The following is a 26,205-nucleotide window of genomic DNA, read 5'->3' on the forward strand; positions in this document are numbered from 1 at the left end:
AGGCGTTTGTTTTACACCCACGTGAGTCCGGTGTCCTTTCAGACCACTTCCGTTAATAATAGATGGATGAAGCGCCGGACAAATGCATAAAACACAGAAGTCGAGCGTTCGGCGGGGCCACAACATGCTCATTACCCATTTACTCATTTAAGCACAAGTGCAAGTGTGCTGACGGGGTCTAACGTTAATGTTTAAAACCCATCGTCTGCGGAGACAAGAGGATGCAGATGAGAGGAAAGCGAGTGTAATAGACCTTTGGCTCCCTGAGCAACTTGGGTGGAGGAGTAGGCTGATAAACAGCCCCGCCAAGGAACATAAGATAAACCGGAGCACGCTTGTGGAGACTCCCTCAGTGCTGCTCCTCAGAGATATCTTATTCTTTTAAAAGCGGAGACCACTCGTGGACCTCTCTCTCTCTCTCTCTCTCTCTCTCTCTCTCTCTCTCTCTCTCTCATTTACCTCTTTAATTAACTCATTATGGCGTTCCCGTAGGTGTGCTTCCAGGTGAAGCGCAGCTGGGCTGTACATGTGTGAGCTGGGCCAGGTAATTGCTTTAGAGGGACAGATTCAGACTTGTGTAAGGTTCTAACGCCTGCGTGAGGGGGGGGGGTGTTCCCACTAGAGCAACAACAGCCTGCCCCGGAGGAGATGGCCAGGATCAGGCAGACTGCAGAGAGGGGAGTGGAGAGCGGCCCTTGTGTGCTTGTGATGGTCAGGATTGATGGGGGCCGGCACTCTGAAGAGGGTTTACTGAACGGGAGACAGCAGGCTGTATTTCCTCTGCAGGGTTTGATCTCTTGGTGAAGCACCGTTTTCGAAGTCTGCACTTGATTTCGTTCTTGTTGTTCCCCCCCCCCTCGCTCGCTTATATCTACACACGAGGTTATTCTTTTTTAAAACTGTTTTTATAATCAAAAATATCCAAGCATTTACAGTGTATAACAACAAATGGTTCTATGCAACTGTTAACAGCCTTTACAGAAAATGAAGAAATATATTCATTTTGATTTATTTTTTACAAACCAGGAACCGCAAAAGAGAAGAGTGTGACACTGGAACTGTCAGAGGGGTCAGGGGTGTGGGGTGGGCGGGTGGGCTGGTCAGTGCAGACCCTGATTGGCTCGCTGGGTGGCCCTGTAGTCCTGACCCGGACTGACAGCACAACCGAGCCAATCGGTGACGGTCGAAAATCGCAACCCCACCCATGAGGGCTGTACTTAAATAATAAACGCATTTCGCGCTCCTCTGTGACATGTACATAGCCGATATATCTAAAGATATTTTGTATTTTCATGGACTCTCTCTCCCACTAAACTGATGTGATACATGTTGTGGTCGCCCTTATTGCTCCGCGGCGATGACTACTAATCTGCTCTTCAAACTTCGGATTCAGGAACGACTAATCCTCAAATAAAACAATGTCTTTGCCCAACGCAAACACTTTGCGTTCGTCCCTCGGGGCCACACACATACACACAGAGCGATCATCGTACATCCTTCTACGATTCTCTGTGCTCGACGCAAAGTCCCTCGTGTCTGGTGGAGATTTGGTATGAAGCACTGGCTGTTCGATGCGTCCGTAGTAATGTCCGCCCCTGCAGAAAAAAGCTCCAAAAAACGGTGCGTCTGCTGACGTCGACGGGGCTCTCCCTCCGTGGGCCCCTCCCTGTGTTCGCTGAGCAAATGTCCTGAGGGCCCCGGGGGGCCTACGACGCGCTTCTGATGCCCTCGAAGCCGCAGAAGCTCCAGCGCTTCTCCAGGCTGGCTCCGACGCCCGACAGCTCCTGTCTGAAGGTGCAGGGGAGCCGCGACAACAGGGACTCCACCTCACCGGTGTTGATCTGTGTGAGGACGCACACACACACACACACACACACACACACACACACACACACACACACACTATGATTAACAGAACGATAACACAGACTTTGCAATTTCCCAGTTCATTTGCACGTTCCAACTGCATGTTCAGCACTGGCACTGCGACCCGGCTGCTTGAAGTAAAACAACAGCATAAAGGTTTCCTGAGATGGCTCACACTTCCAAGACGACCTCAAGCCATCAGTGTGAGGCGGAGGTGGCGAGGAGAAGGAGGGAGGAGTCACGGCAGTTTCAGCCAATGGCGAGCGTCCTAGAGTAGCACTCTTCTGATGCTGTCTGGGAGCATTAAGGTCTGTGGTGGAGATATGAGGGCTGTTGTCAGGGCAGACAATGGGGCTGCGTGTGGGGCGCTCAGATAAGCAGAGAGGATTGGAGTCGTGTTGTTGAGGCGTTTGTCGGGCCGGCCATCGAGTGATGTCGCCGGCCCTCTCTGGGCGGTTTGATGTGTGCTTTGTGGAGTAGGTGGGCGGGGAAGATTGACGCATGCGAAAAACGCATTCAAGTGCTGACACACCCTTGCATACATGACAACCCAAAAGGCTAGTGTGAGGTGTTGTTCTTTTCAATGCGCTCGATTTGAAGCTGCGAAAATGAGTCAAGCAGCTTTTTGGGGTGAGCTGCAACACACTGAGACAGACAGACACAAAGACAGACGCACGGGAAGGGCGAGATCAGCGATTTTTCTAACCACTGCTTGTTTCTTGTGTCTCAGATGAAGTGGCTGCAGGCGTGCCCCCTCAGAGCTCAGCGGTGGGCAGTGTGTTAAGGAGCAGCAGGAGAGAGCGAGTCCCTGAACTCTGCTGGAAGGGAGCTCTCAGCTAAACAAACCCAAGGCCGGCTGCGCCCCCGCTCGCCGATGCGTGACGGAGCCTGCCGCGTGAGCCTCCGATCAATGGCAGAGCGCGGGGGGCGCCGTGCTATGAATTGTTTTTAGCCGCTGTTCTTGGCAGACTGCTGATGAGTGCGGTGAGGAGGGGAGAGAGGGCGGAGGAAGCAGGGTTGAAAGACCAGAGAGGGATAGGGGCGCGGAGCTTAGGATCACGGGATCTGGATCTAACCTAGATTCGACTACAAGACGTGTATTGTGGCCTGCGTGATGCGGGGGGGAGGTCGGGGTCGAGACTCAAAGCCTGTGGTGTGTCGGCTTGTGTGTGTGTGGGGGGGGGGGGGAGTTTCCTCTGCATCTTATCACATGGAGCAGACTCGGTAATACGGTTTCCCCGGTGGAGATATCGATCACCATCGGTTTGGCGTTGAAGGGCGATGATGGATTTAAAATGGCTCCTCAAGAGCGGGCTGTTCCTGGCGTCTGAGTGGGCCGGCAGAATGATTATTTAAGTGCCACATTAAACGATTCCACTCAGGTTTGTCTCGGTTACAGACAGGCCGGCCATGAGTCCTTGAAACTATGCTTCGGGCTACATTAAGTTCTGAACTACTCCATGTAGTGTTGTTGTTCGGCTTTGGTTTAATACATTCGCCGGATAACAATAAAATCCCATTTATTGACATGCATCGTGTGCGAACATCGTGTTACACTTCCATTTCCGACAATGTAATATCCCTCCGTGTTAAGTCCAGGGCAAATCAGGTTATCATTAGTTGCTCCACCCTGCACTATTACCTGTGTGAAGCGCTTTAGTTTCTCTGGAAGGGAGATTAAATGTACGAAGGTCTTCAAGGGGCTTCCGACTGAGCCCGAGGTCTCACACCGCACAGCGGGGCCACCTTGGCTTACAAAAGGCCCCTGCGTCAGCCCTACAGGAGGCCCCAGACAGGATGTCTGTCCGTGAGCACATGAAGCCTTCGTCTATAATTAGGTTTGGCAGGGTTTCGGCCAGACAGCTTGTGTGGGTGTGTCGTACGTGTCTTATGTGTTTGTGAGTGCGCGTGAGAGAGAGTGCTCGGTTATCCAACGTCACCCAGACGGTGTGCATGGTTTATGCAGAGCAGAAGAGAGAGAGACGGCGGGGGGTGGCGGCAGGGTCTAGCTGCAGCGATGGACAGTCACTGGGTGAGGCTGCGGCTCTATTCCTGGGGGCTAAGCGCCCCCTCCCGGACGAGCCTTATGAAGCTCTGCAGCCCCTCTGAGTGACAGCCAGCGGCGCGACAGGCGTGTCCTTCTAAAGTAATCCCCTGGTTTGTACACACAGGCAGCGGTCCAAATTGAATGCATTTAACTTTGGCCATTTCCAATTTCCCAATCTATTTGGGAAGGAATGAGACAAGCTGGATTTGATGGACCAAAAAAACCTGTTTGATACCTTGGGTACCTGCTCGATCCATGGCGATGGATATGCATAGGCAGATTAATCAATGTTTGAACAAACGGGGGGGGGGGGGAAATAAAGAGGGCACCTTGGACACATTGGCATTACCCGGATCCAGGTTACTGTGAAGTGACGACTCTCCGCGCAACACATGAGTTGGGGGCTGTGTCCACAGAGCTTTGTGTATTTCTGGCGTTCTCTGTGCTGGGACGGCACTGGGAGGCACTGGGATGCACTTGGATGGAGCGCTGGGGCATTGATTAAAAATAAATAAACCAGCAGCTGCACATTTGTGCTTTGTTTACTGTTCCAATGACAACTGGCCATGCTGGCTCCTTTGGTGCCAGCTCAACACGGTCGCGATAACGGATAGTGGTTACGGTTTGGGTTTTGTGAAAACGGACGGACTGTAGCGCCGATCATTTGTGTGCGACAGCGTGCTTTCTTTTGTCCGAAAAGCAAAATTTTTGTTTGGCAGCTGACATGTTCTGCGATTGGTTGACTGGGAGAACGAGACTGGTGACGGCAGCGCTTTTCTGAAAAGTGCACCGTGACCTAAAGCTCCCGGTTCGGTCCCACTAAGTCGCTCAGAAAGGCTAGGACGTGAGAACTGCTAGTGACCAGGGAGGGAGGGAGGTGGGGGTCGCCCCTCTGTCTGCCTCTGGCCTGGGGGGGGGGGGGGGGGGGGGGGGGGGGGGAGGGGCTTACCTTGGTGTCCAGCCGCTGGAGGTAGGAGCAGATATACTCGATGCTGGCCCCGAACGGATGGACGTGGAGGAACGTGGAGATGATCCCTGGAGGAGAGCAAAGGGCGGGGGGGGGGGGGAGACGTTCACTTGAATGCTAATCAACAAAGTGAGAGGTTCACTGGAATGCTAATTAACAGAGTGAGAGGTTAACTTGAATACTAATCAACAGAGTGAGTCGTTATCTTAAATAAAACCAGAGATTGAGAAATTCACTTGAATACTAATTACCAGAGTGAGACGTTACGCTTGATACAACTATACAGAGTTAGTGAGACGATAACTTGAATACATGCACAGAGTGGGACATACCAAATTGATAAGTAGTCTCAATCTATTGTTATTCGGGACCAATAGATACTATAGCATAAAGTGCAGTTCAGGATCCATATATATTACAACAAAGTAGACTCCATTTACATGCCCTCATGTTCCATTGATAGCATTTAATAAAGTAGATTAAATCGACTGTAACTGTTACGCTACAGAGTCAATCCACGAGACCGGGATGCCCTCACTCACCGACAGGGAAACGGGTGTTTGAATCATAGGGTATAAAGTGGGGAGGCCGGGATGCCTTCACGCCTTTGAGTGTTCTTTTTAACTGGATCCTGCGCAACCGGGCTGTGAATTATAGTGTTTAATAAAAGCTAGGCGGCCGTTTGGTCTAATCAGAAGCCCCCCTACTCCCCGAGCTACCCCCCAGCCTGTCTAAAAACATCTGCTCCCTCGGCGAGGCATCCTCCTCCAGCAGGGAGAGTCTCCCTCCTCCTCCTCCTCCTCCTCCTCCTCCGGTGAGTACCTGCCTTCGCTGCCTCACTCAGTACGGGGGGGGCACCACGGCAGGGCTCTGGCTAATCAGCATTTGGATAGTCCATTATCGGGGCGATTATGGCGGGCGGCAGGCCCGCGCGGACACCTGCGCGCTGGGCGGTGCGTCGGGGGGGGGGGGGGGGGGGGGGGGGAAACAGCCGTCCCAGGCGCTCACTTCAGAGCCGCAGATAGAAGGGGCCGTTTGGATCGACCGATTCCTCCGATGACGACGGACGCGCCTAACAGTCACAGTAGATCGATCTACTTTATGATATGCTTTCAATGGAACATGAGCTCATGTAAATTGAGTCTACTTCAAAAAGACTCTGTGGCAGGGCTCACACTTTATTACATTATTATTATTATTTATTTTATCTTACTTCATTTCAATCCCATGGTGTGCTACGTGTGCTGTGGTGGTGTGTGCGGTCGCCATGGCGATGTTTTTGCCAACGTACCGACTAGCAGCGCCTCTCTCTCTGATTGGACGGGGCTGTGTGGCAGGTTCTTCTCCGGCACACCTTCCTTCTCCTGACTGCACGACACCACCGACGACGCCGTCGCCTCCTACACACACCAACACGCACGCACGCACGCACACACACACACACACACACACACACACACACACACACACACACAAACAATGGTCAGAGAACCTCAAGCTGCCCCGGGTTAGCATTAGCAGCTAGCCCTTAATGAGCAGGGCTAGCTGCCAACACACCACACTTTAAGGCCGCATTCATATCCTCCTTTTAGCCGCATGCACTTACAACAACCCGCACGTCCTGCGCACAGGTGTGTACTACAAATCAACACATCTCCAAGTCATTTTCCCGAGCTGTCGGCACGGCTGCCTCAGTGTGGCAGCGGCGTTAATGGGCTGGACACAGAGGACACTCGCATACAAATGATTCAAGGCCAACGGAGAGAAGGAACAAACCTGTGGGCCGTAATGTTAGGGAAGAGACAACGCTCACAATGAGAGACACAAGCGACGCAGCTACATGACAGAATGAAGTCACAGGGAGGGGGTGCATAGAGATGGGGAGAGGGAGAGACAAAGGGAGGGAGAGAGCGAGCGAGCGAGCGAGAGGGAGATAGGGAGAGAGAGCGGGAGAAAGATGAGGATAGAGAGAGTGGGATAGAGGGAGAGAGACTTGTTGGGGGTTGTATGTTGGGGGGGGGGGGGGTAATGTCTAGACTGTTTACTGTGATGGGCTCTGACAGCAGAGAACAAGGCTAGTTTGTGTTTGTTGTCCTACATTTGAGTGAATTTGTTATCTCGGCTCCTGGCCGCCTGCCAAGTGAACTCGTCTTCTGAAGACCAAGCAAACGTGTTCCCAGAAAGACGTGTGGAATACCCCTAAGGTATGCATCGGTCAAGTGTGTGTGTGTTGTATAGTGTGTGGAGTGTCGAATCCATCTCTGAATACCCTGACCCCCTTCTGTCCATATCTTTATGTATTATTCAATGAAGATTGAGTCCACACCTGTACATTCATATTACAGTCACTTAGTAGAACTTTGCTCATGGGCGGCTTTAGGTAAACTGTGCGTCGTAACCAAGAACCTTCCGGCTGGGAATGGCTCATTACGATTGGGGGTGTCACAAAGAATTTGAATTTTATTCTGACTCAGTCCCTTGAAAAACGATGTGATGATCAGTTGTGTCATGAGGAAAAGAGCAGCGAGGGGAAGCTGTGTGAGTGTGAGAGAGAGAGAGAGCGAGTATGTGAGTGTATGAGAGAGAGAGAGAGAGATCGAGAGAGAGAGAAAAAACGATGCGATGATAAGTTGTGTCTTGAGGAACAGAATGGCGAGGGGACGCTGTGTGCGAGTGTGAGATTGAGTGAGTGAATTAGTGAGTGAGTGAACGATCGAGTAAGAGAGAGAGAGAGAGAGAGAGAGAGAGAGAGAGAGAGAGAGAGAGAGTGCCCCAGATGGGCGTCGGGGAGGCGCTCCGAGGGGTCCCGCCCTCCTCTCCTACTTACGCTGGCCTGAAGAGCGCTCTCCTCGCCGGCGGCGGTGGCGGCCTCATCCCCCTTCGACGTCTCCAGCTGCAGAGCATTAGAGAGAGCGGGGCGGGCGAGGGAACACGTCAATGAGGAGCACGTCTCACACAAAGCGCACGCACGCATGAATGCACGCACGCACACACGTGTCCTGCGTGTGTGCGTGCTGGCGCGAGTGCGTCCATACGCCAGGCACTGCTTTCCCTCAGGACTAATCAACAGTGCGTTTCCTAAACACAGTCAACACCAGAGCCCGGCCTCCATATGGACGCAGTCATCATCACGCTCCTTTCTTGTGCTGCTACAAAGAAATGGAGGTCGTTTCATCCTGCAGAGGTTGGGCTGGGAGTCTGTTCAGTGCAGTTAAGCGCTGATATGACAGCGGTCAGAAATGTGACAGTGACGGCTCCGGTAGGGCTGAGCTTACAGCTTGTACAGATCTGTCTTACACGGAATAACGCCACCGCTGCGCCTGCCCGATCCATACAAAACAGAATCCCCCCCTGCCCCAAACATATCGATTCCTCTGACTCCCTTTAATTAGACTGCCTCCCTTGATTCATGTGCGTCTTCAAACCGGCAGATTGAATTAGCATATGTTCCATATATCCCTCTGACAGGAAGGTGGGACCGGAGGTGTACGAGCATGGGGGGGGGGCGGACACAATCCAGCAGCGCACAACAATCAAATCAACGTTGTCTCTTTTAGAGGCGGTATTGACAGCGTTGTCTTTCCGTTTGACAACAAAACTGAATGTTTTGTTGTCTGAGTGTTCTTTATGGACATGTGGCGTCCCAGCCCAGCGAGCCGACTCATCTGCTGTGGTTCTGCCCAGACACAGCCTCGCCTCGGGTGACTCCGCCACAGCTTCTGAGAGACTCGAGCGTTATCCTTAGGTAATGAAGGAGCTGATTGAAGCTGAGGCAATAAATTCAGCCACCCCCGGCCCCCCATCCCCCTTCACACGGACCTGAAAGGGGACATTAGCCGACATGAACAGAGGATTCCCGGGGAAAACGAGAGGGGCGCACGCAGTGTGTGGAAAACCGGTGACGTGTGTGATCAAGAAACATGACCCGTGAAAAGCGGGAACGCTTTGCCTAATTCTTTGACCACAACGGATCTGTATTCACGAGTGATATTCCGTGGCGTTCCGGCGGGCCCCGAAGACGGCTGTTACCGCGGTGACGCAGGCAAGCTCCTGTTACGCAGCGCATGATGTTATAGCGGAGCAGGGCTGGGTTCAAGCTCGCGGCTCCGCAACGTTAAGGAAGGGTCGTGATACTAAAGTCAGTGCAATAGACTAAACATTTGCTCCTTCCACAGAGGAGACCGCGTCATGCATGGGGTCATGGTCCGTGTGTGGGAGGGGGGGGTTCGAGTTCTCAGACTGAACAACCCAACCACCCAAGTGTCTCATGTCATGCATTTTCGTTTTTAGCCTCTTGTTGAAGCCAATAATATTGTTTACATCGCAAGAGAGAGATTATAAAAAGGTGTTTAAAATATACCAACCCGACTTCTGCTGAGAATAAGTAGCTTCAACATGGAGCTGTTTAGAAGCTACAGTCAGATTTGTTTAAAAAAACTAAACTAGAATGTCCGAGCTGAGGGCCCTTCCACACATCCAGTGTAACCCTGCACCCATCCGTAACTCCACGCTGTGGGCCATGTGGGAAAGGGAACAGGGGATGGATACGCCGGGAATTCTGGACCGTCAACCTAACCCTGCTGAGATGTATTTGGATCTGAGACTCTATCTATACTTTTCGGGTGATCCGATAACAATATCAACACAACCTCATTTTGTTCGCAACAGCTGGAAACCGGACAGGATGTGAATTAAGGGAGCTCCTTCAGTCCACGGGATTGATGGCGGCCGGGGTCCATATGTGTTTGATTTCCGCCATCTGCTGGGCCGTCCCCATTGCTCTACCATGTGTGAACGGGTGCAAGAAGGACTTTTCCGGAACATGGCTGCATGTGTGGATAGTGAAAATCACTAGCGTTGGCAGAAAGGTCATCACAAGAATTTACTGGGAGCTATGTTGGAAAGGGGCTTTGGAACCAAATGTTAGAACAAAGGAAAAAAAAATTCTGACCAATCTTTATTTTAAAACGAATCAAATAACATAATGATTTCACCCTGAGAGTTTTAGATCTTTAAATGGCAGGAGCCATTCGGATGCCCTGCAGTCAGTTCATTACAACTTCAGCCGGCAGAACGTTTAAGGAGGCCCACAATTTCCTGCGTTGAATATGGAGGGACGGGCGGTGTTTATGAGGGAACAGAGGTTATTAAAACTCGTTCGATAAAAACGTAATTCGTTTGGGGAAGTACGCTGCTTGCACAAAAAAAAAATCCAGCGAGACAAGCCATCAGCGCAGAAACATGAGGAACATCCGAATTTCAATTTCCTTTCTTCGCAGGCAGTGGCGGCGTTTATATCCATATCCTACCCCTTGCGCAGCCAACACAATTTCTGTCACATTGAGTAATTCTAATATATGTGTACACCCTAGGCTAGAGTGCAAGCCGCGCTGACTAAAGCAGAATGACACTGAATCACATTAATGACTAATGGTTTTAAATGCGTCTTTTGCTCCCCCTTTGCCATGCAGTGATACAGGCAGAATTATGCGCAAATATAATTCTGTAGAGCCACTTAAATCCCAAAAAGCTTTGATATCATACTTTTAATGGAGAAGGACCGGGGACACTTTGAAAGGGTGCATCATGTGTATTTAGACTAAGTAGATTAAAGCACTTGGCAGCTAATATTGCCGTCGTTGTTGACTCCACAACCGAGGCGTTTGTGGCGATACCTCCTGCCATCATTGTTTTTAATGGCGAGGCTGCTGTCGCACTGAGAAAAAGTGGGAACCTGTGATTGTTAGCACTGCAGAAGCTTCCCTCCCTGTTCAAATCAGATATTTGGATTCGAGTGCCATAAAACACCAACCTCCAAAATACCACAAAGAGATTCAGTACGAGAGTAAATAAACTGCCTTTCACAAAGGGGGACAGGTATTTTGACAGCCACCTTGATCATTTGCAAGTGGTGGTTTGCGGTCGTCCGAAAGGCATTGTGTCATGTGTCTGTGGTGACTTTGTAACGATGACTCATCCCATACGCCTTTGACTATGAACAACGCGGTCCCTCATTCCCTGAATCCCAACGTGGGCTGGCCAATGACATTCACTATGCTTTCCCAGAAAAGTGTCTCCCTGTTAACTCCACTTGAAGAGCTGCACTAATTATCCCAGTGTGTGTATGTGTGTGTATGTACGTTTGTGTGTGTTAGTTTGTGAGTGGGTACTTTTGTGTGTGTGGGCGTGTGTGTGCGTGTTTGTGTGTGTGTTTTCGTGTGTGTAGGTGTGTGTGTGTAGGTGTGTGTGTGTAGGTGTGTGTGTGTGTGTGCGTGCGTGCGTGCATGCTTGCCTCTGTGTCTGAGTGTGTGTGTTTGTGACTGTCGGTGTGTGTGTGTGTGTGTGTGTGTGTGTGTGTGTGTGTGTGTGTGTGTGTGTGTGTGTGTGTGTGTGTGTGTGTGTGTGTGTGTCTGTGTCTGTGTGTGCTTACCACAGGGCTGGGGGGTGCGTGGAGGTTCTGAATGCCCTCCTGCAGGGTGAGAACCTGGTTCTTCATCTGCTGATTGTCGTCTGTGCTCTTCTCCAGCTCCGCCTCCCGCTGCTTCAACTCATCCCTCATCTTCAACAATTGCTAAGAAGAAAAGAAGGAAAACATCCACCGGGGGGGGGGGTTGAGTTTCTAACACACACACACACACGTCGCATGTTACTCTGCTGCTAGCCTTAGGTTTGGCAGCCGCTCCAAACTCCCGGCAGAAGCCCACACTTTCATAATAGTGTCGGTTTTCACCCATGCCGCGGCGATGTAAAGTTGGCGTCAAGGGTAGCACTTTTAAAAGTCATGTATAGGAGGAGAAATGTTAAAGAAACAGAGCTTGAGCTCAGCTTTGACAGAGTCAACAATAAACGTGAGGAGAATGTCGTTGAGCTGGTAAGCCCTCCTGGTGAGACACATCCACGGTGAGACGGAAAAGTTTTGCCTTAAAGCTAAAAACGCAGCAAGACATGCGGGGTGCCAGGGATTACGACGTGTACTTCATGTGCCAAAAGCAACCAATTACAGAGCTCCTTTATGCCTCTTAGCATAGTCAACTATACTATAATTAGAAAAAAAAAAAAAAGGGAAAAGGAGGCCAACGCTGTTTGGATAATATTCAACCGTAGCGACATGACACAACATGAGGTCCCAGCATTCAGAGTTATTCAATCTTGGCATTTTCCATTTGGTTTAACCATCCATAAACAATACCCCGGGTTGAAAGCTGGGGAGAGGTAATTACTTTCGCTGAGCAGAAATGCACAGCGGGGGGGTAATGGATTCTCTTCTTCTAAACATGAATCGATCATAATTCCTATTAGCCGTCCCTGACACCGAACTCGGTGGAGAGAGACGAAAAATATACAGAGGAAAAAAAAAATGAATCGGTACCGTATGGAACGGTATCCAACAAACAACGTGTCGGGATGGGGGTTTGGTTTGGTCTGAATCGTGATCTTTAGTCGAAACACAACTTTAAAATGATTCATGTTTTTTTATTGTGTAACCGTAAACTAGATTTTATCTGGGGGTTACTCCGAGGGAGTCCTGGTGAAGAGAACTTGGACATAAAGATTTCCCCTGAGATCCATTATCTGCTGTGTGGCGGCTCTGTTGTGTGACAACAGTTTGCGTCTCACACACCGCCGCGGTTTGGCAGGAACAGTGCCCTGAACGCCCGGGGATTCGGTAATGATTCAGCCAACGGTGTCTTTCTTTTGTATGCTATACTTTTCCGTGATATTTGTTTTTTGGCCTTTGCCCGACGGATTGCACGGCTGATCGAATCGGCCATTTACTGCCTGCTATGTATGAGCAAGAACATGCATCTCTGTCTCTCTCAAGGTCTTCATGTGTGTGGGTTTTAACTGGCCATTAGAAGGCACTAGTCGCTGCTCACGGCAGCTGTGCCATTTCCCCCCTTTTACTCGAGTAACACTGTGAGGTTCTCTGTAAGGGGCTGCTAAATACAATGACACAGCAGTTTTTCATCCGGAATGGAAGACTGCTGGTTGACCTCAGTGACATGAATTTCTAAATTAAAGCACACCGTGTCTGGAACTGGCTGCGTCTGTGTGTGCGCGTATGTTTCTGTGTATACGTGCCTGCAGTTGAGAGGCACAGCACTAAAAGATTAATACTAAAAGTGAGGAGTATGTTTTGATTCATTAATACTGTTTGTGTCTATGTTTGTGTCTATGTTTGTGCGTGTGTGTGTGCCTGCATGCGAATAGGATATGAATAAATGATAAACAGTAAAAGCGAGGAGCGTGTTTTGATTCATTAATACTGGTGGTGCGTTTGCGCGTGTGTGTGTCTGTGCATGCCTTTGTGTGCGTGTGCGTGTGTCCCAGCTTCTGCATGCCCTGTAGAACGGTAAAACCGAGGAGCGTGTTTCGATTCATTAATACTGCTTGTGTGTTTGCGCGTGTGTGTGTGTGTGTGTGTGTGTGTCTGTCTGTGCATGTGTGCGTGCATGTGTGCGTGCGTGCCCAGGCCCCACCTTCTGCATGCCCTGTAGGGCCTGCTGTAGGAAGCTGAGCTGCTGGGAGTGCGTGGTGTCCTCCTCGCTCCTGATTGGCTGGTTCTTGCCCTGCTCCTGTTTGAGCAGCTCCACCTCGTTCCTGTAGGCGTCCAGCTGGCAGCGCAGGGAGTCGTTCTCCTCCTTCAGAGTCTCCACCTGGGACACACCTGGGGGGCACACGCGTACCACGTCAGACGCCCCCTGGTTCAGCACGCTCGTACGCGGACGCAACCGGCAGCCGCGAATCACTCTGGGTCTTCGCCGCGCCCCGTTTGGTTATCGGTGGTGGACCTTTAAGGGCTGTCCCCCCCCAGCGAGCGCCCCCCGACTCCTGTGGCGTCGTCGGGGTTTTATTAACTGAGCGCCCTTCTGTCGATCATGATCAAAAAGTAAACACCACGCTGGGTTTTCGGCTTCTCCGGCTGGGCCGTAGGAATTCGAATTATATCAGAGCAAGTAGTGGTTTAATCATGCTGTGTTATTTTTTTTAGAACCTTACTAATAATATTTGTGTTTTCAGTATGTGGTTTTATTGGAGTTGCTGTTTTTTAAAAAAAAAAAATTACAAGTGCACTGTGAAGTCTGCGTCTCAAAGATTGTTGGTTTGTCCCAGAAAGACGACGTTTGTGTTTTGAGGTTCTCAAAACTAGTCCCCCCCCCCCCCCCCCCGGTACCCCCACAGCAAGACCAGACAGCCTCACCCCTAAAGTGAGGCAGTGGAGTCGGGCAGAGACGGTTGTGGACTGAATAAGCAGCCTGTGGAGGCTGTTCCGTAGCACTGCTCTGACCCCTTGAAGGGGGGCAAGCAGACAGTGGGTATTATTAACGCCGGGTCCCCACTGAGCTCCACAGATGTCCTGTATCATCAGGCCGGCCTCCTTCTGTGGGCCTGAGAGGAGGCACTTTGGGCAGGAGCGATGGGCTAACGGGCTGGGAGATGAGGCCTGGCTGTGTCTGTGTGTTTGCCTGTGTGTTTGCCTTCCTGAGGGCTTTGTTTTATATATAGCATACATCTTTTTATATGTATGTCTTTTTTTCCTGAGCTGTCAAAGAGATGCACATTGTGTAAAGAAAGTTAAACCCCACCGTTGACTAACTACAATGACTCAGTGTTTTATTTGTGCGTGTGCGTGCATGTTTCGGGTAAGAGGCATTGATCTGAACGCCTCATCAGAGTCACACGGGCAAGTCACCCGCTTTGCAGGATTCACTCCGCCTTGGCTCCCAATATCCACCCGTGTTGTGAAACACGCACAGAGTCATTGGCCTTAAGCTGTGGGTGCTTCCACCCTCAACGGCCCAGCCCCACACACCCCTCGGATTGACAGTTCTTCATCCACAAATCGCTTGACTTAAAGCACAGATGCTGTTTTCTAATGTTTTGCGGCAGGGCTGACTGTGGCTGGTCATGCATAGAGGTTAAAGAGGGAGCGGGTGTGAGAAGTTGCCGGTTGAAGCCGGTCAAAATACCAACAAGTATCATAATTACACCCGTCCCCTCAGCCAATTGTGTGACAGTGCGACGACATGACCGGTTTCTGACAGCGATGGTAATTACCGTTATCCAACAGTCGAGGCACTCGAGAACGGGGAATCGAGATGTAGAAGACTGCATTTAAATACATTTGCATGCTGATTAGAGGGGCTGGCAATTAGCAAACGGCTGCGATCGGGCTGATTAAAAGGCAGAAAGTAAAGTGTGAGATTACAAAGCAGAGGTAATAACCGAGGGATGGGCACCCGCATGGGTGTCAGGGGGGCTCTGTGTCCCCCGCTCTGAGCCCCAGCGACTGTCGACGTTGACACCGCCGCTAAGTTTTGCGTCTTCGCCGGACACGACCACAGCTTGCACGGCTCTTCAGCAATCCGACCCCAAACAGTTTGCGAAAGGAGTCGTGCGTCTGCCCGCACGACTGCGCTCGCCGAGCACGTGTGTGTGTGTGTGTGTGTGTGTGTGTGTGTGTGGAAGCGAGGCGGCTGATGGCGAACCATAGGAGCGGCGGCTTGTGTGCGCGGGTCGTGTGTTTTCCGCGGTAATGTCCGGCCATTAGCTCGACAGGCCGCGAGGCGGTGCGGAGCGTCTTGATGCACCCTCGACGAGTCTTCGCGCGGCGTCGCTCCAGGCGGCCTGGCTGGCTGAACGGCTGGCGCTCGCTCGTTCGGGTCCGAGCGCGTACGTGCGTGTGCGTCCTCTCCGCGCGTTAATGGGCTGAGAAGGGGGTTGTGATGAAGGGGTCGTACCTGGGTCCTCCAGGTCCTTGCCGTCGGCGAGGTGGGAGCTCTCCATGTCGTCGTCTGACATCTCCATCTCCTCCTCCCGCCGGATGCCCATCAGCTGCTCGTTGTGCATGTTCCTGATCTCCTGGAAGACACGAGCACAGCGACACGGGCGTTGCCATGACGACCGCAGTGAAGTGCCCCCGGGGCGATTGGTTGTCGTGTGCGGGAAACACATGCACTTGTAAAAAGGAGAATTAAACAATTAAAATCACGTTGCAATGTTTTTTTTTTTTCCCTTGGCGTCTCGGTAGCTTACGTTTGGAATTCATCATCGGTACGAAACCTGTTTCACATTTTTTTAATCCGCAGGTGACGCAGCTTTTTAATGCGACGCTATTGCTTCTAAAAACAGAAGAGGGCAGAGCGGCAACGGAGGAACGGTGAAACCCAGGGCTGTGGACACCTCCACAGATTCTCCTCCCTGCGGCACGGCCAAAGGCCGCTGAGAACCGCGCGCTTAGCCTCACCTCAACGCTTTGTACTCCAAAGCAGCGCAGGATCGTGCATCTGCAAAAGGAACCGGGCGCACGGAGGCCACGGGGGGGGGGGGGGGCTGCGAGAGGTGTGTGTGTGTGTTATGTGCGCACGTCTCCCCAGCGCGCCGTTATCTCCGTCTTTCTTGATCTTCCGTGAGGGGTGCGGTGCCAGGACTCCCCTGCGGTTTCTCCGGTGCGCAGCGCTTCACTAACAGCCACTGCAGCCAGACAGGCTGGGCCGACCCATGGGGCCACCGGCCTGATTACAGCCCAGAAACCAGCCCCGAAAGATCACACACAAGGCGATATTCCCTCCATGGCCGTATTCCCCCCCCCGTGCATACCTATAACCTCGGATTTGGCAACCGATCTCCAGACATATCACCTAAAATAAACCTTGGCGCTGTGTCTGGGTGAATCGGGAGATAAAGCGCCCAGGGGTACACATACCCCAGCTAATGTGTGCGTGCCTCTCGATGAATTCGATTGCCCGTGGGCAGAGGGTAATCATGCGATGCATTCTAAACTCAATACTTTGCCTCGCTTCCTCTATGGGGCTTGCACATCGTGTCCTCAAAGAGCAATGGACTCCTCCATTTTGGAAGCATAGGAGCATAGGGACGCTATGGCTAGTAATAGCGTTGTCATTATGTAGTAATTCATCGTGAATTCGTTTTTCATGAGAGGGAGATATTGTGTTTGAAACAGCCACAATGTTTCTAATGCGAGAGATGGTTCAGGAGGTACCTCAACGTTTGTATAGGATTTTACATTACTGCCTCACTCGCTCTAGGCATCACAAAATGGCAAAGTATCGCCAACCACAAAAGAATCCTGAGATGCATTGTGACGTTCAAGCCCTATACATATAGGGGAGACCCTGTGTGCTGCTGCAGGGCCAGATAGCAAGACTGCAGTGCTACACCACTCTACTAGATGGCTCACACACACACACACACACACACACACACACACACACAAGCGAGAGCGAGCGAGAGAACAAGAGAGAGAGAGAACGAGAGAGAGACTCCCACGCACACATCTGCAAGACAGCTAAATCTACCCATAGAGAAAAGCATTAGTGTACACGTGTTGAAACTAATCAGGAGAGGGATATGGGGGGTGGTTTTGGGGGGGTGTCCCAATAAAAGAAGAGAAATATCAGCGCTGATGGAAACTGAATAGCTAATGGAGCACAAGAAGAAAAAACCTGGCCAAGAGTAAACAACCACCCAACCATCTGTCCACTGACAGTATCACCCAGAGCCACTGGCAGAGGTCAGAAAGGTATACACACACTGCCTTCTAGGACATACACACACAGGCTTTTATACACACGCACACACAGAAACACACTAGCTTTTGAGCACACACCCTTGGTTTGAGTGCAATCACGTAACACACTCACGCACATACAGACACACACACTCACGCACGTACACACACACACACACACACACACACACACACACACACACACACACACACACACACACACACACACACACACACACACACACACACACACACACACACACACACCAGGAGGAGGCAGCAGTTGTGTGATTCTGCTGTTGGGCTGGCTGCTCAGCTAGCCTCCCTCCTCCTCTGGTCTCCAGCTCCGGGCCAGATAATCACGCTGCATATAAAATATGAGTGAGCAGAACGGGCCTCTTTCAGCGCCATGATAAACTGCAGCTTGACAGTCACACTTTATCACCTGGGCTCTTTTGAGGCCACAACACTGTGTCGGGGAAAAGGGGCCTGGGAGTTTTAACTCTGACGGAAATTAAATTAGCAGTATAACTTTTACAAGGCGGGGGAGAAGGAATGTCCTTGGCTCGCAGCGTGATTGTTCTTCGGTTTGGGTTGTTTTTCTAGAAGGTGAAGGCGTATTTACGCTGCACATGTATGTGTGTCATCATGCCATTTCGCGTCGACAAGGCTGCAGCATTGCCCATTTGGACATAACGGGAGAGCTCCCTGGCAACCCTGATTCTTCCCTGAGCCCATGAGCAATGGCGATTCGGTTTTGGTGCTCCTTATCTATGTTCAATAGTGTTGACCGATTGTGCTGCTATTTACAATGTAGTTGTTTAGTCGTCACATCTAGCAGGTAGAGGTTTGCAATGCCGACCAGTAAGCTGAAGACATTGTGGCCGTAACCCAAGAATTGTATCAGATTGTAGCTTATTCGTACCAACACGCAAAGATTGGAAAACATGCAAACGCGTTTCAACAATTTTGTTCCCTCGGGATGTGCATTAACTAAACTGCACATTGGCAAATTACATGCGTGATGACGAGGTAGACTTTCACCTTCCTTTCACACACATATAATTATTGTTCATGACTGATAGTTACCTGCGCGAGCAACCGCTGGCTTATTTTGGTGGTTACTTGGAACCGAATAACATCTATCTATGTTCATCATGAGAAGGCCACAGCAATTATATTGCCATACCATATGCCCCTGGGCCACATGCCTTTCATTAGGGTTATGTTTTGCTTCTTCTGAGTGGGTGTGTCTCTGTGTGTGCATGTGTACGTAGGTGCATGTGTGTGTGTGCGAGTGTGTTTGTTTTGGTGTTGCTGCTTCATTGGCAATAGTATTTGTGTGTGTGCGTGGGTGTGTGTGTTTTGGTGTTGGTGCTTCATTGGCAATCATAGTTGTGCTGTATTTTATGTGCAAGAGACCAGACTGTTAATTAAACTACATTTTAATATTCTCCCCACCGCAGATGCAAAGAAAGCAGGAACTTACCGATTTGATCTGAACAGACCCTTTGATTGAGGACAATGCCCGTCTCCAACATACCCCAAATTACATCATCATGCTAATCAACACACAATTTGACTGAGACAATATCTCAATCTCTGAAACAAAAACAAATAAGAAATAAACCAATGAACGACAGTTCTCATCTTGTGAACATCAATTCATTAAATTACATCCATTAATGAACCTTTTCAAATTTAGACGACGCCTTTCAATGTATTGGGTAAAAAATTGTAGCTTCCGCAGTTAAATATATCGGGTTAAAAGTAATAGCTTCCCTAGAAGAGAAAGAGCGATAAGAGGATGAGAGAGAGCACTAGAGCTAGATAGATAGACGGACAGATGGATAGATGGATGGATAGATCGATGGTTCGAGGAAATGCTGCAGAGGGGAGAAGAGAGAAGGAAACTTAGGACTAGGAGAGCAGGAAGGAGGGGAGGCAGGTTGCAGGATTACCTGTTGCTGGAGACTGTTAACGGTCAGACACTCACCTAGAGGCGTGGCCCTCTTCACAGGGTGCTGGGGTGTGAGGGTGAGGGGAACAGAGTAAAGAGAGAAGGGCGAAGGCCTGTATCGGGGTCACACTTTATCTTACACTTATCGGCTGGTGGTCTCGGCGGCCCACCCTTGGCGTGGAGGGGTGGGGGGGTGCTTCATCCGAGGTTCATCGTAGCACTTACTGTTTCTAACCAAGTTCACGCCTGCAAAGCTCACTCCTAGCCATCGCTCCGTCACCCTGTGCAATCTGAGTTTCGTGGTGCTTAAGGTCTTAGTCAACGTATCAAGAGTGCCGTGCGGCGCAGGAAACTTTGTCACATGGGGACATCACAAGAGAGGGTAGTATATAATGTGTTCAGGGGTAAACACCACACACAGTGTGTACGGTCTAGTGGACCGTGAATAAAGGTCGGTAAATAAGTAAGAATCATAAATAGGTAAATAAAGAAATGTATAGAATACCAACCTCGGCTTGCTTGCGCCACACGTCCAGGTTCTTGCGCTGCGCTTTGGAGAAATGGTCCCATGCCTTTTGTTTGGAAGCGGCTTGGAATACAGACACAATCTGTTCAACTGTGGCAGGAGGCAAGGGAGGACCAGAGAGCATTCAGAGAGAGAGAGAGAGAGAGAGAGAGAGAGAGAGAGAGAGAGAGAGAGAGAGGAGAGAGAGAGAGAGAGGAGAGAGAGGGAGAGAGAGAGAGAGAGAGAGAGGAGAGAAGGAGAGAGAGGGATAAGAGGAGAGAGGAGATAGAAGGAGAAGAGAGAAAGAGATAGAAGGAGAGAGGTTGAGAGAGAAGGAGAAGGAGAGAGTGAGGAAGAGCGAGACAGAGTGAACAGAGGTAGAAAAAAATGGGTAGAAGGAGGGAAAGAGACAATGAGATATAGGGACAGTGAGATAATATGAGACGTAGAGAGAACGAGAGTGAGATCGAGAGAGAGAGAGAGAGAGAGAGAGAGAGAGAGAGAGAGAGAGAGAGAGAGAGAGAGAGAGAGAGAGAGAGAGAGAGAGAGAGAGAGGGAGGGGGAGAGAGGACAGGTGGGAAGGAGCAGAGTCAGCTAGGGACGCAAAGAACTGCATCTGTTTTTGTGCGTTTGTGTCTGTGTGTATGTTGCGGGTGGTTGTGGGTATTGCGTGGTTGTCCGTGTGTGCGTGTTAGTGTTGGTGTTGGTGTGTGCTCGAGTGTCCTCTACTTACCAGCTGATGCCAGTGCATCACCTCAGTTTGGTTGGCGGGGGAAAGGTTTCCATGCAGAGAACGTATCTAGCAGCGCAACGCGCGCCGTACACAACACATCTACTCGAGTGAACAGCAGTGAAAGTGCACCACTTAATACTGAGCCAAACAGAAGGCCGTCAACTGGATTGACAACAGATGGAATACCCGACAAACATCTCTCCGCAACGCTTACAGCCACACCGGGAACGTGCCGGAACGTCTCGACAGTTGCTTTGGTGAAACTTTTCTTTTCAAACTTTTCAACAATTATGGAAATAGTAATAGCCTCATCCGGATCTGGCTCTGTACGTTTCTTGCCGGAAAAACCTCAACGCATCGTATGACTCGTGAAAGTATAACAACCCTGAAACAAATCCCGTATTACAGTAATAAAAAGCTCCTTCCTGTAAACTGGGTTTTGCACCAGCCGTAGCCACAGGTTGTGAATGGCTTGTGTATTTCCAGAACCGTACACGTTGCTGCATTAAAAAAAAAACAGCAACGATAATGAGAAACTGCGGTTCCTGTGTCTCCTTCCGGGGCTGTGTGTGGTCAAGAATAGGAATGTCTGCTCCGGTGGACTCGGTGGGGCCACAGCCATTACCCTCCACACTGCCTCCTCAGCCGTCTCATTGTACAATGAGGACCGTATGGATTCCCTGCTAGCCTCCCGGCCACTAATGCACACGCCGGTCAATAGAAGAGCCATAGGTGGTCTCGGACTAAACTCTGTCCGTGTATGCGTGTATTTGGCATCTGTGTATGTGTCCGTCTGTGTGTTATGCCTGTGTGTTTGGTTGCGTGCGTTTACGCCTGTGTGTGTGTTTGTGGGCGTGCATGCGTCTGTGTGTTTTTATGTGCTTTGTGTGGATGTGCATTGAGTGTGTGCTTGTGTGTTTGCCTGTGTGTTTGCCTGTGTGTGTGTGTGTGTGTGTGTGTGTGTGTGTGTGTGTGTGTGTGTGTGTGTGTGTGTGTGTGTGTGTGTGTGCTTGTGTGTGTGAGTGTGGGGGTTATATAGAGTGATGTGAGGGAACAGTACAGAGATCAATAGTGTCTTCCCAGAACCCTTTAATTTGATGTTGCCAATCGATGCTTAAGGCAGAGCCAAGGCAAAAAGCTACGGGGCTAAGGACAAGCTTTTACCGAGGTGAATGTGGTGTGTACTCCGTGCTCAGTGGTCTACTGTGCAGGAAGCTGGCATACGGTAAAGTTGTACATTTTCTTAAATTCACAGCTGGGGACTGTTGGCGGGCAGATTAAACCAACGGCACAAAAAACACCTACGCACTATTTCTTTCAAAATCCATTCTGAGAAGGCAACGGCGTCAGCAACATTTTCAGATGCTTCTGCCCTTATTATGGTTGCTCTTAAGATTACAAAGCCAGAGCAGATGGGCGCTGGCATTGTCCCAAACACGAGTACAGTGACAGAACTAAACAGACCCCAGGCTGGTAATGGGGATTTGTGACTATGGTGACAGCTTCCACGTACGTAAGAGATAATGAGTAGTGAGGAAGAGTTCATTTTATCCAAACAATAAGAATACTAAACAGGGATGCCCTTCAACTAGGAATGTTAATTTCTCCCATAATATCTGAGTGAATTTGATAGGTTACATTCAATCTAACCTATTACCGATTTAAATCACAACACTAATTAATGTGACGATTCCAAACAATCAGAAAATAAATAAAAAAAAGTTAAATGGGCTTTTTAATTTGCTTTTTTAGAGTTGTGATCACCAGCCCCTAAAAAAGATCTGTCATCACAAACTATTCCGGGACCGACCGGGAAGCAATTAAAGAGTGTAAGCTAAATAAAAAAAAAGGAGGCCAATGTGAATATGTGGTGATGATCCTGCTTTGACTTAATGGGAGCAGAGAGGACGACTGGAGAGGCAACACACTTACCTTCAGAACTGGCCTCCTCCACAAGCTTCAACAGAGACTCGGGAAATCACATAAACACAGCTTACGACTAACCAATCAACTTCCCAAGAAGAAGTTCTTTTAATTATCATAATCACAGAGGATGAATGCCTGAGATATTTATATTTGCATTATGTGTGCGGTAACGTCAGAACCTGATGCTTTTTTAAACGGCAATTTGATATCCTAGTTGTTTTGTGCACAGGGTGTACAGTTAGATAAGACACATCACAAGACGTTTGCTAATCAAGCAACCTCTATAATGATCCGATGTGCTATGTAGTTCTAATAGCCTGCGAAATCCTGAGTCAGCAAACCCTGAAGGCGGCTTTCAAAGTAATTGTTGGCCTATTTCTAAACACTGAACGTAGAGGGTCTAAATATTCAGTCTCCTTCTCTTGACAAACGAGTTCAAGACTGTATTTTTTCCTCTCCATTGTTAGTTAAGTGCATAGCCTTAGCCTCCTGGTAGCGAATGGCCTGACCAGTGAAGCAGAGAGAGAGAGAGAGTCAGAGAGAGAGCGATGGAGAGAGAACTCACATTGACCCAGTATCCCAGACAGGGCCGTCTTGAACTTCTCCTTGGCGTCCTCCATTTCCTTCTCGTGGGTGCTCTTCTCACCCAGCAGCCGGCGGATGTGGCTGTTGGACGACTGGATCATGGAGTAGAAGTTGTTGGCGTTGCGGCGGTTGACCTCACCGCGCTCCACCCAGGTCAGCAGCACGCGCACCGCGTCCGGGAACGACCCGTCGTCTGGCCGGGCGGGAGGAGGAGGAGGAAGAGGAGAGAGGTGGGAACGGTCAGCCCATCAGGGTTTTCACAGCGTCTTAACAGCTTAGGCGGCCGCCTAAGCAACAAATGTCTGCCGCCTTAACTACAAAGTCAATTTATTTTAAATATTATTTAAAAGTATGAAATAATTTTAACTTCAATCGCTCTCTGTGTGTAGATCAGGTTGAAGGACAACAGTCTGACAGCCTGCATAAAAAAAAGCTTAAATGGTCCACCTGTAAAATAGTGCGTGCTTGCGTGCGTGTTTGGGTGCGTGCGTGCGTGCGTGCGTGCGTGCATGCGTGTGTGTGTGCATGCATGCGTGCAGTTTGGGGGCTTTTCTTGAGAGGATATTTGGAGTGAATTGTTCCTGGAGAGAAAAAACTCTAAAAACTCTTCTAGTTTATTCTGCGTCTACGCACGTGGACACTGCCAATTACACCAACGATGGGATTTTAAAAATAAAAATGTGTATAAAAGAGTGTAAAAATAAAATATTGGTAACTGTACACCTGTTATCGCTGTACAGCTATCTCACAAAAAAAGTACAGAAATTGAGACAGAGAAATAAATTACACTCTGGGTGAAACGTGAACACTGGCAGTTTAAAGAGAAAGCCATATAGAAGAACGGCTTCTCGGTATAAACAGGCTGCGCTGAGTGAGAAGGATGGAGAGAGATACACCGGGGGGGGGGGGGGGGGGGGGGAGAGAGAGAGAGGGAGATGGAGAGAAAGATGAAAGCACATGAAAGCAGTCAACAGGTGAATTGGCTGCGAGTGACTGCGGGGCTTGTTGCCATCACAACGCAAGTCGGGGTATTGTTCAAAAATCCGACTGGTCTGGGATGTGCATTTAGAAAACTGAAACCGATGTTTCTGCCGAAATAAAGGACTCTGAAACTGTTTACTGTGCAGCAAAAAAGGGACGATTTAGACGGTCCATAGCGCTACAGCGCTCTCTCGAAGCTCACAGCCATTAGCCAAGAACATTCTTCGTGGGTAACGGCACTCTGTTAAGAGTTATTTCACCCCACAGCCTCCCAGCTGAGGCTGGAGACTAAGCGAAAGCCCACCGGCAGATGGCCGAGAGCGATGGAGCCCTGCTCCCGTTTTGGTTGGGGTGGCGATCCTGTCCGAGGGCCCTGGAAGTGTCATTGCTAATTAATGGAAAACTTGGGTTCCCCAGCCAGAAAGCTGCGGCCAGAGGCGAGCGGGAGAGAGGGGGTAAGGGAAGGGGTATCTGGGGATATGATACTGGAGGCGGCTGACAAAATGGATGAAGGCAGGGGCCACAGGAGAGGTTTTGGTTCTCCTTTGTATCAAGCATTAGCCGCCGATTTCCTGGCCGTTTCTTTTTGCACACTTCCACCATCCAGGTGTTTTCCAGAGCACAACTGAAGGCAGATGTGGAGCGGACACACTGGCAGAGAGGAGCAGATTCCGTGTCGCTCTTGTATTATTGTATTATTATTATATAAGCCTAATTATTAATCCATAACTCTTAAGACTATGTGCTGTTTTTGTTGTTTTTATTTTTGCTCATGTTTTGCTTGTTTCCTTGGCGACAACCTCATCGTAGGCCCTTTTCTTGGCCAATCGCACAAACAAGATATGTGTCCTCTGTCCTGAGCAAAAACACATTATCAATTTTCCGTGTCATTTATTTTTGTCTATTATTTTTGTCACTCACACACACACACACACACACACACACACACACACACACACACACACACACACACACACTCTTTTCATCCTTTGTTACATAGTGTGCTACGCATGTCCTATCCCATCCGTCTCCCGCACGTTTTCCGGGGGCGTTCGCGACACCCACGCCCTACCTTTGATCTTGTCCCCCAGCTGGCTGCACTCGTGGTCGGAGTAGTGCACGATGGGCGGCGGGGAGGGGGGTCGGAGGAGGTCCTCCTCAATCTTGCGCCGGTGTCGCTCCTCCCTGGCCAGCATGCGCTGCCTGCACTCCCACTCGTAGAGGTCGTCCCTGGCCTGGGCGAAGTCCACATGGAGGCGGCCCGTGTCCTTCTTGTCCGTGCTGGAGCCCAGGCGGATCCGGTAGCCTGGAGGGGCGGGGGGGTGGGGGGGAAGAAAGGGAGAAGGAGGCGACAAACAATCAATAACTTCAATGCAGAGGGCAAGAGAGAGACACAGGCCGCCTGTGCAGAGGGTGCCGAGTGGCGCATTTCAATGCAGCACAGTGGTGCCGTCTTCAAGCGCGGCTTCTTCTTCTTCTACGGGTTATACACTCGTTATTTTTCCCTTATTGTCTGCCTGGCACCCACGGCTACACGCCACACGCAGCCTCAGACAGTTCTGAGCGCCGTGCTGGGGATCACATGCTAACAGGGATGTCAAGCCCGGTAACACCTGAATGCATCCCCAAAAGAAGAACACCTTAAAGAGAAACAGCATCATAAATGGCGATGAGACCGCCTGGGGAACCGTCTACCCCGCCTGTTGTAGGGCGATACTTCAATGGATTCTATTTTCTGCGTCAATACCCAACACTATTACCTACAAACCTGTATATTTGACGCCGAGGCAAGACTAAAGGAAGGCGCACTTTATGAGGCGGGAAATCAATCAGTTGAGTAGTTAACCAACTGTCTCTTGACACCTTGCGCTATCTGCCGTCTTGACTGATGCCTCCGGTCCTAAGCAGAGTGAAGAGGAACAGGCCTGTATCCTGTACGTCAATACGATGGACTAAGAGGTAGCGATTGGCTTTCTAGTTGCTGGGGAAACACTGCAGTAACACCCTGGTTATCTCTCTGGCTTTTAAGGGGGGGAATGCGCTAATTGACAAGCTACAGTGTGTTTGTGTGTGTGTGTGTTTGTGTGCGCACCAACACATGGT

General features: G+C 50.0%; 1 protein-coding gene across 1 annotated transcript in view; it reads right to left on the reverse strand.

Moving 5' to 3' along the window:
• Positions 1-1,031: 1,031 nt before the first annotated feature.
• enox2 (ecto-NOX disulfide-thiol exchanger 2) overlaps positions 1,032-26,205 on the reverse strand; it is a 120,549-nt gene continuing 95,375 nt past the window's right edge. The window contains exons 7-16 of the mRNA XM_079744546.1: positions 25,175-25,408; positions 23,102-23,314; positions 19,882-19,988; positions 15,623-15,743; positions 13,361-13,548; positions 11,311-11,451; positions 7,708-7,773; positions 6,172-6,280; positions 4,863-4,948; positions 1,032-1,841 (exon numbers count right to left, since the gene is read on the reverse strand). Coding sequence (XP_079600672.1) covers positions 1,707-1,841; positions 4,863-4,948; positions 6,172-6,280; positions 7,708-7,773; positions 11,311-11,451; positions 13,361-13,548; positions 15,623-15,743; positions 19,882-19,988; positions 23,102-23,314; positions 25,175-25,408 — 1,400 coding nt within the window. The 3' untranslated portion in view covers positions 1,032-1,706. The remainder of the gene's footprint in view (positions 1,842-4,862; positions 4,949-6,171; positions 6,281-7,707; positions 7,774-11,310; positions 11,452-13,360; positions 13,549-15,622; positions 15,744-19,881; positions 19,989-23,101; positions 23,315-25,174; positions 25,409-26,205) is intronic.

Source organism: Pollachius pollachius (genome assembly GCF_949987615.1).
Source record: "Pollachius pollachius genome assembly, chromosome: 10".
Taxonomy (NCBI): domain Eukaryota; kingdom Metazoa; phylum Chordata; class Actinopteri; order Gadiformes; family Gadidae; genus Pollachius; species Pollachius pollachius.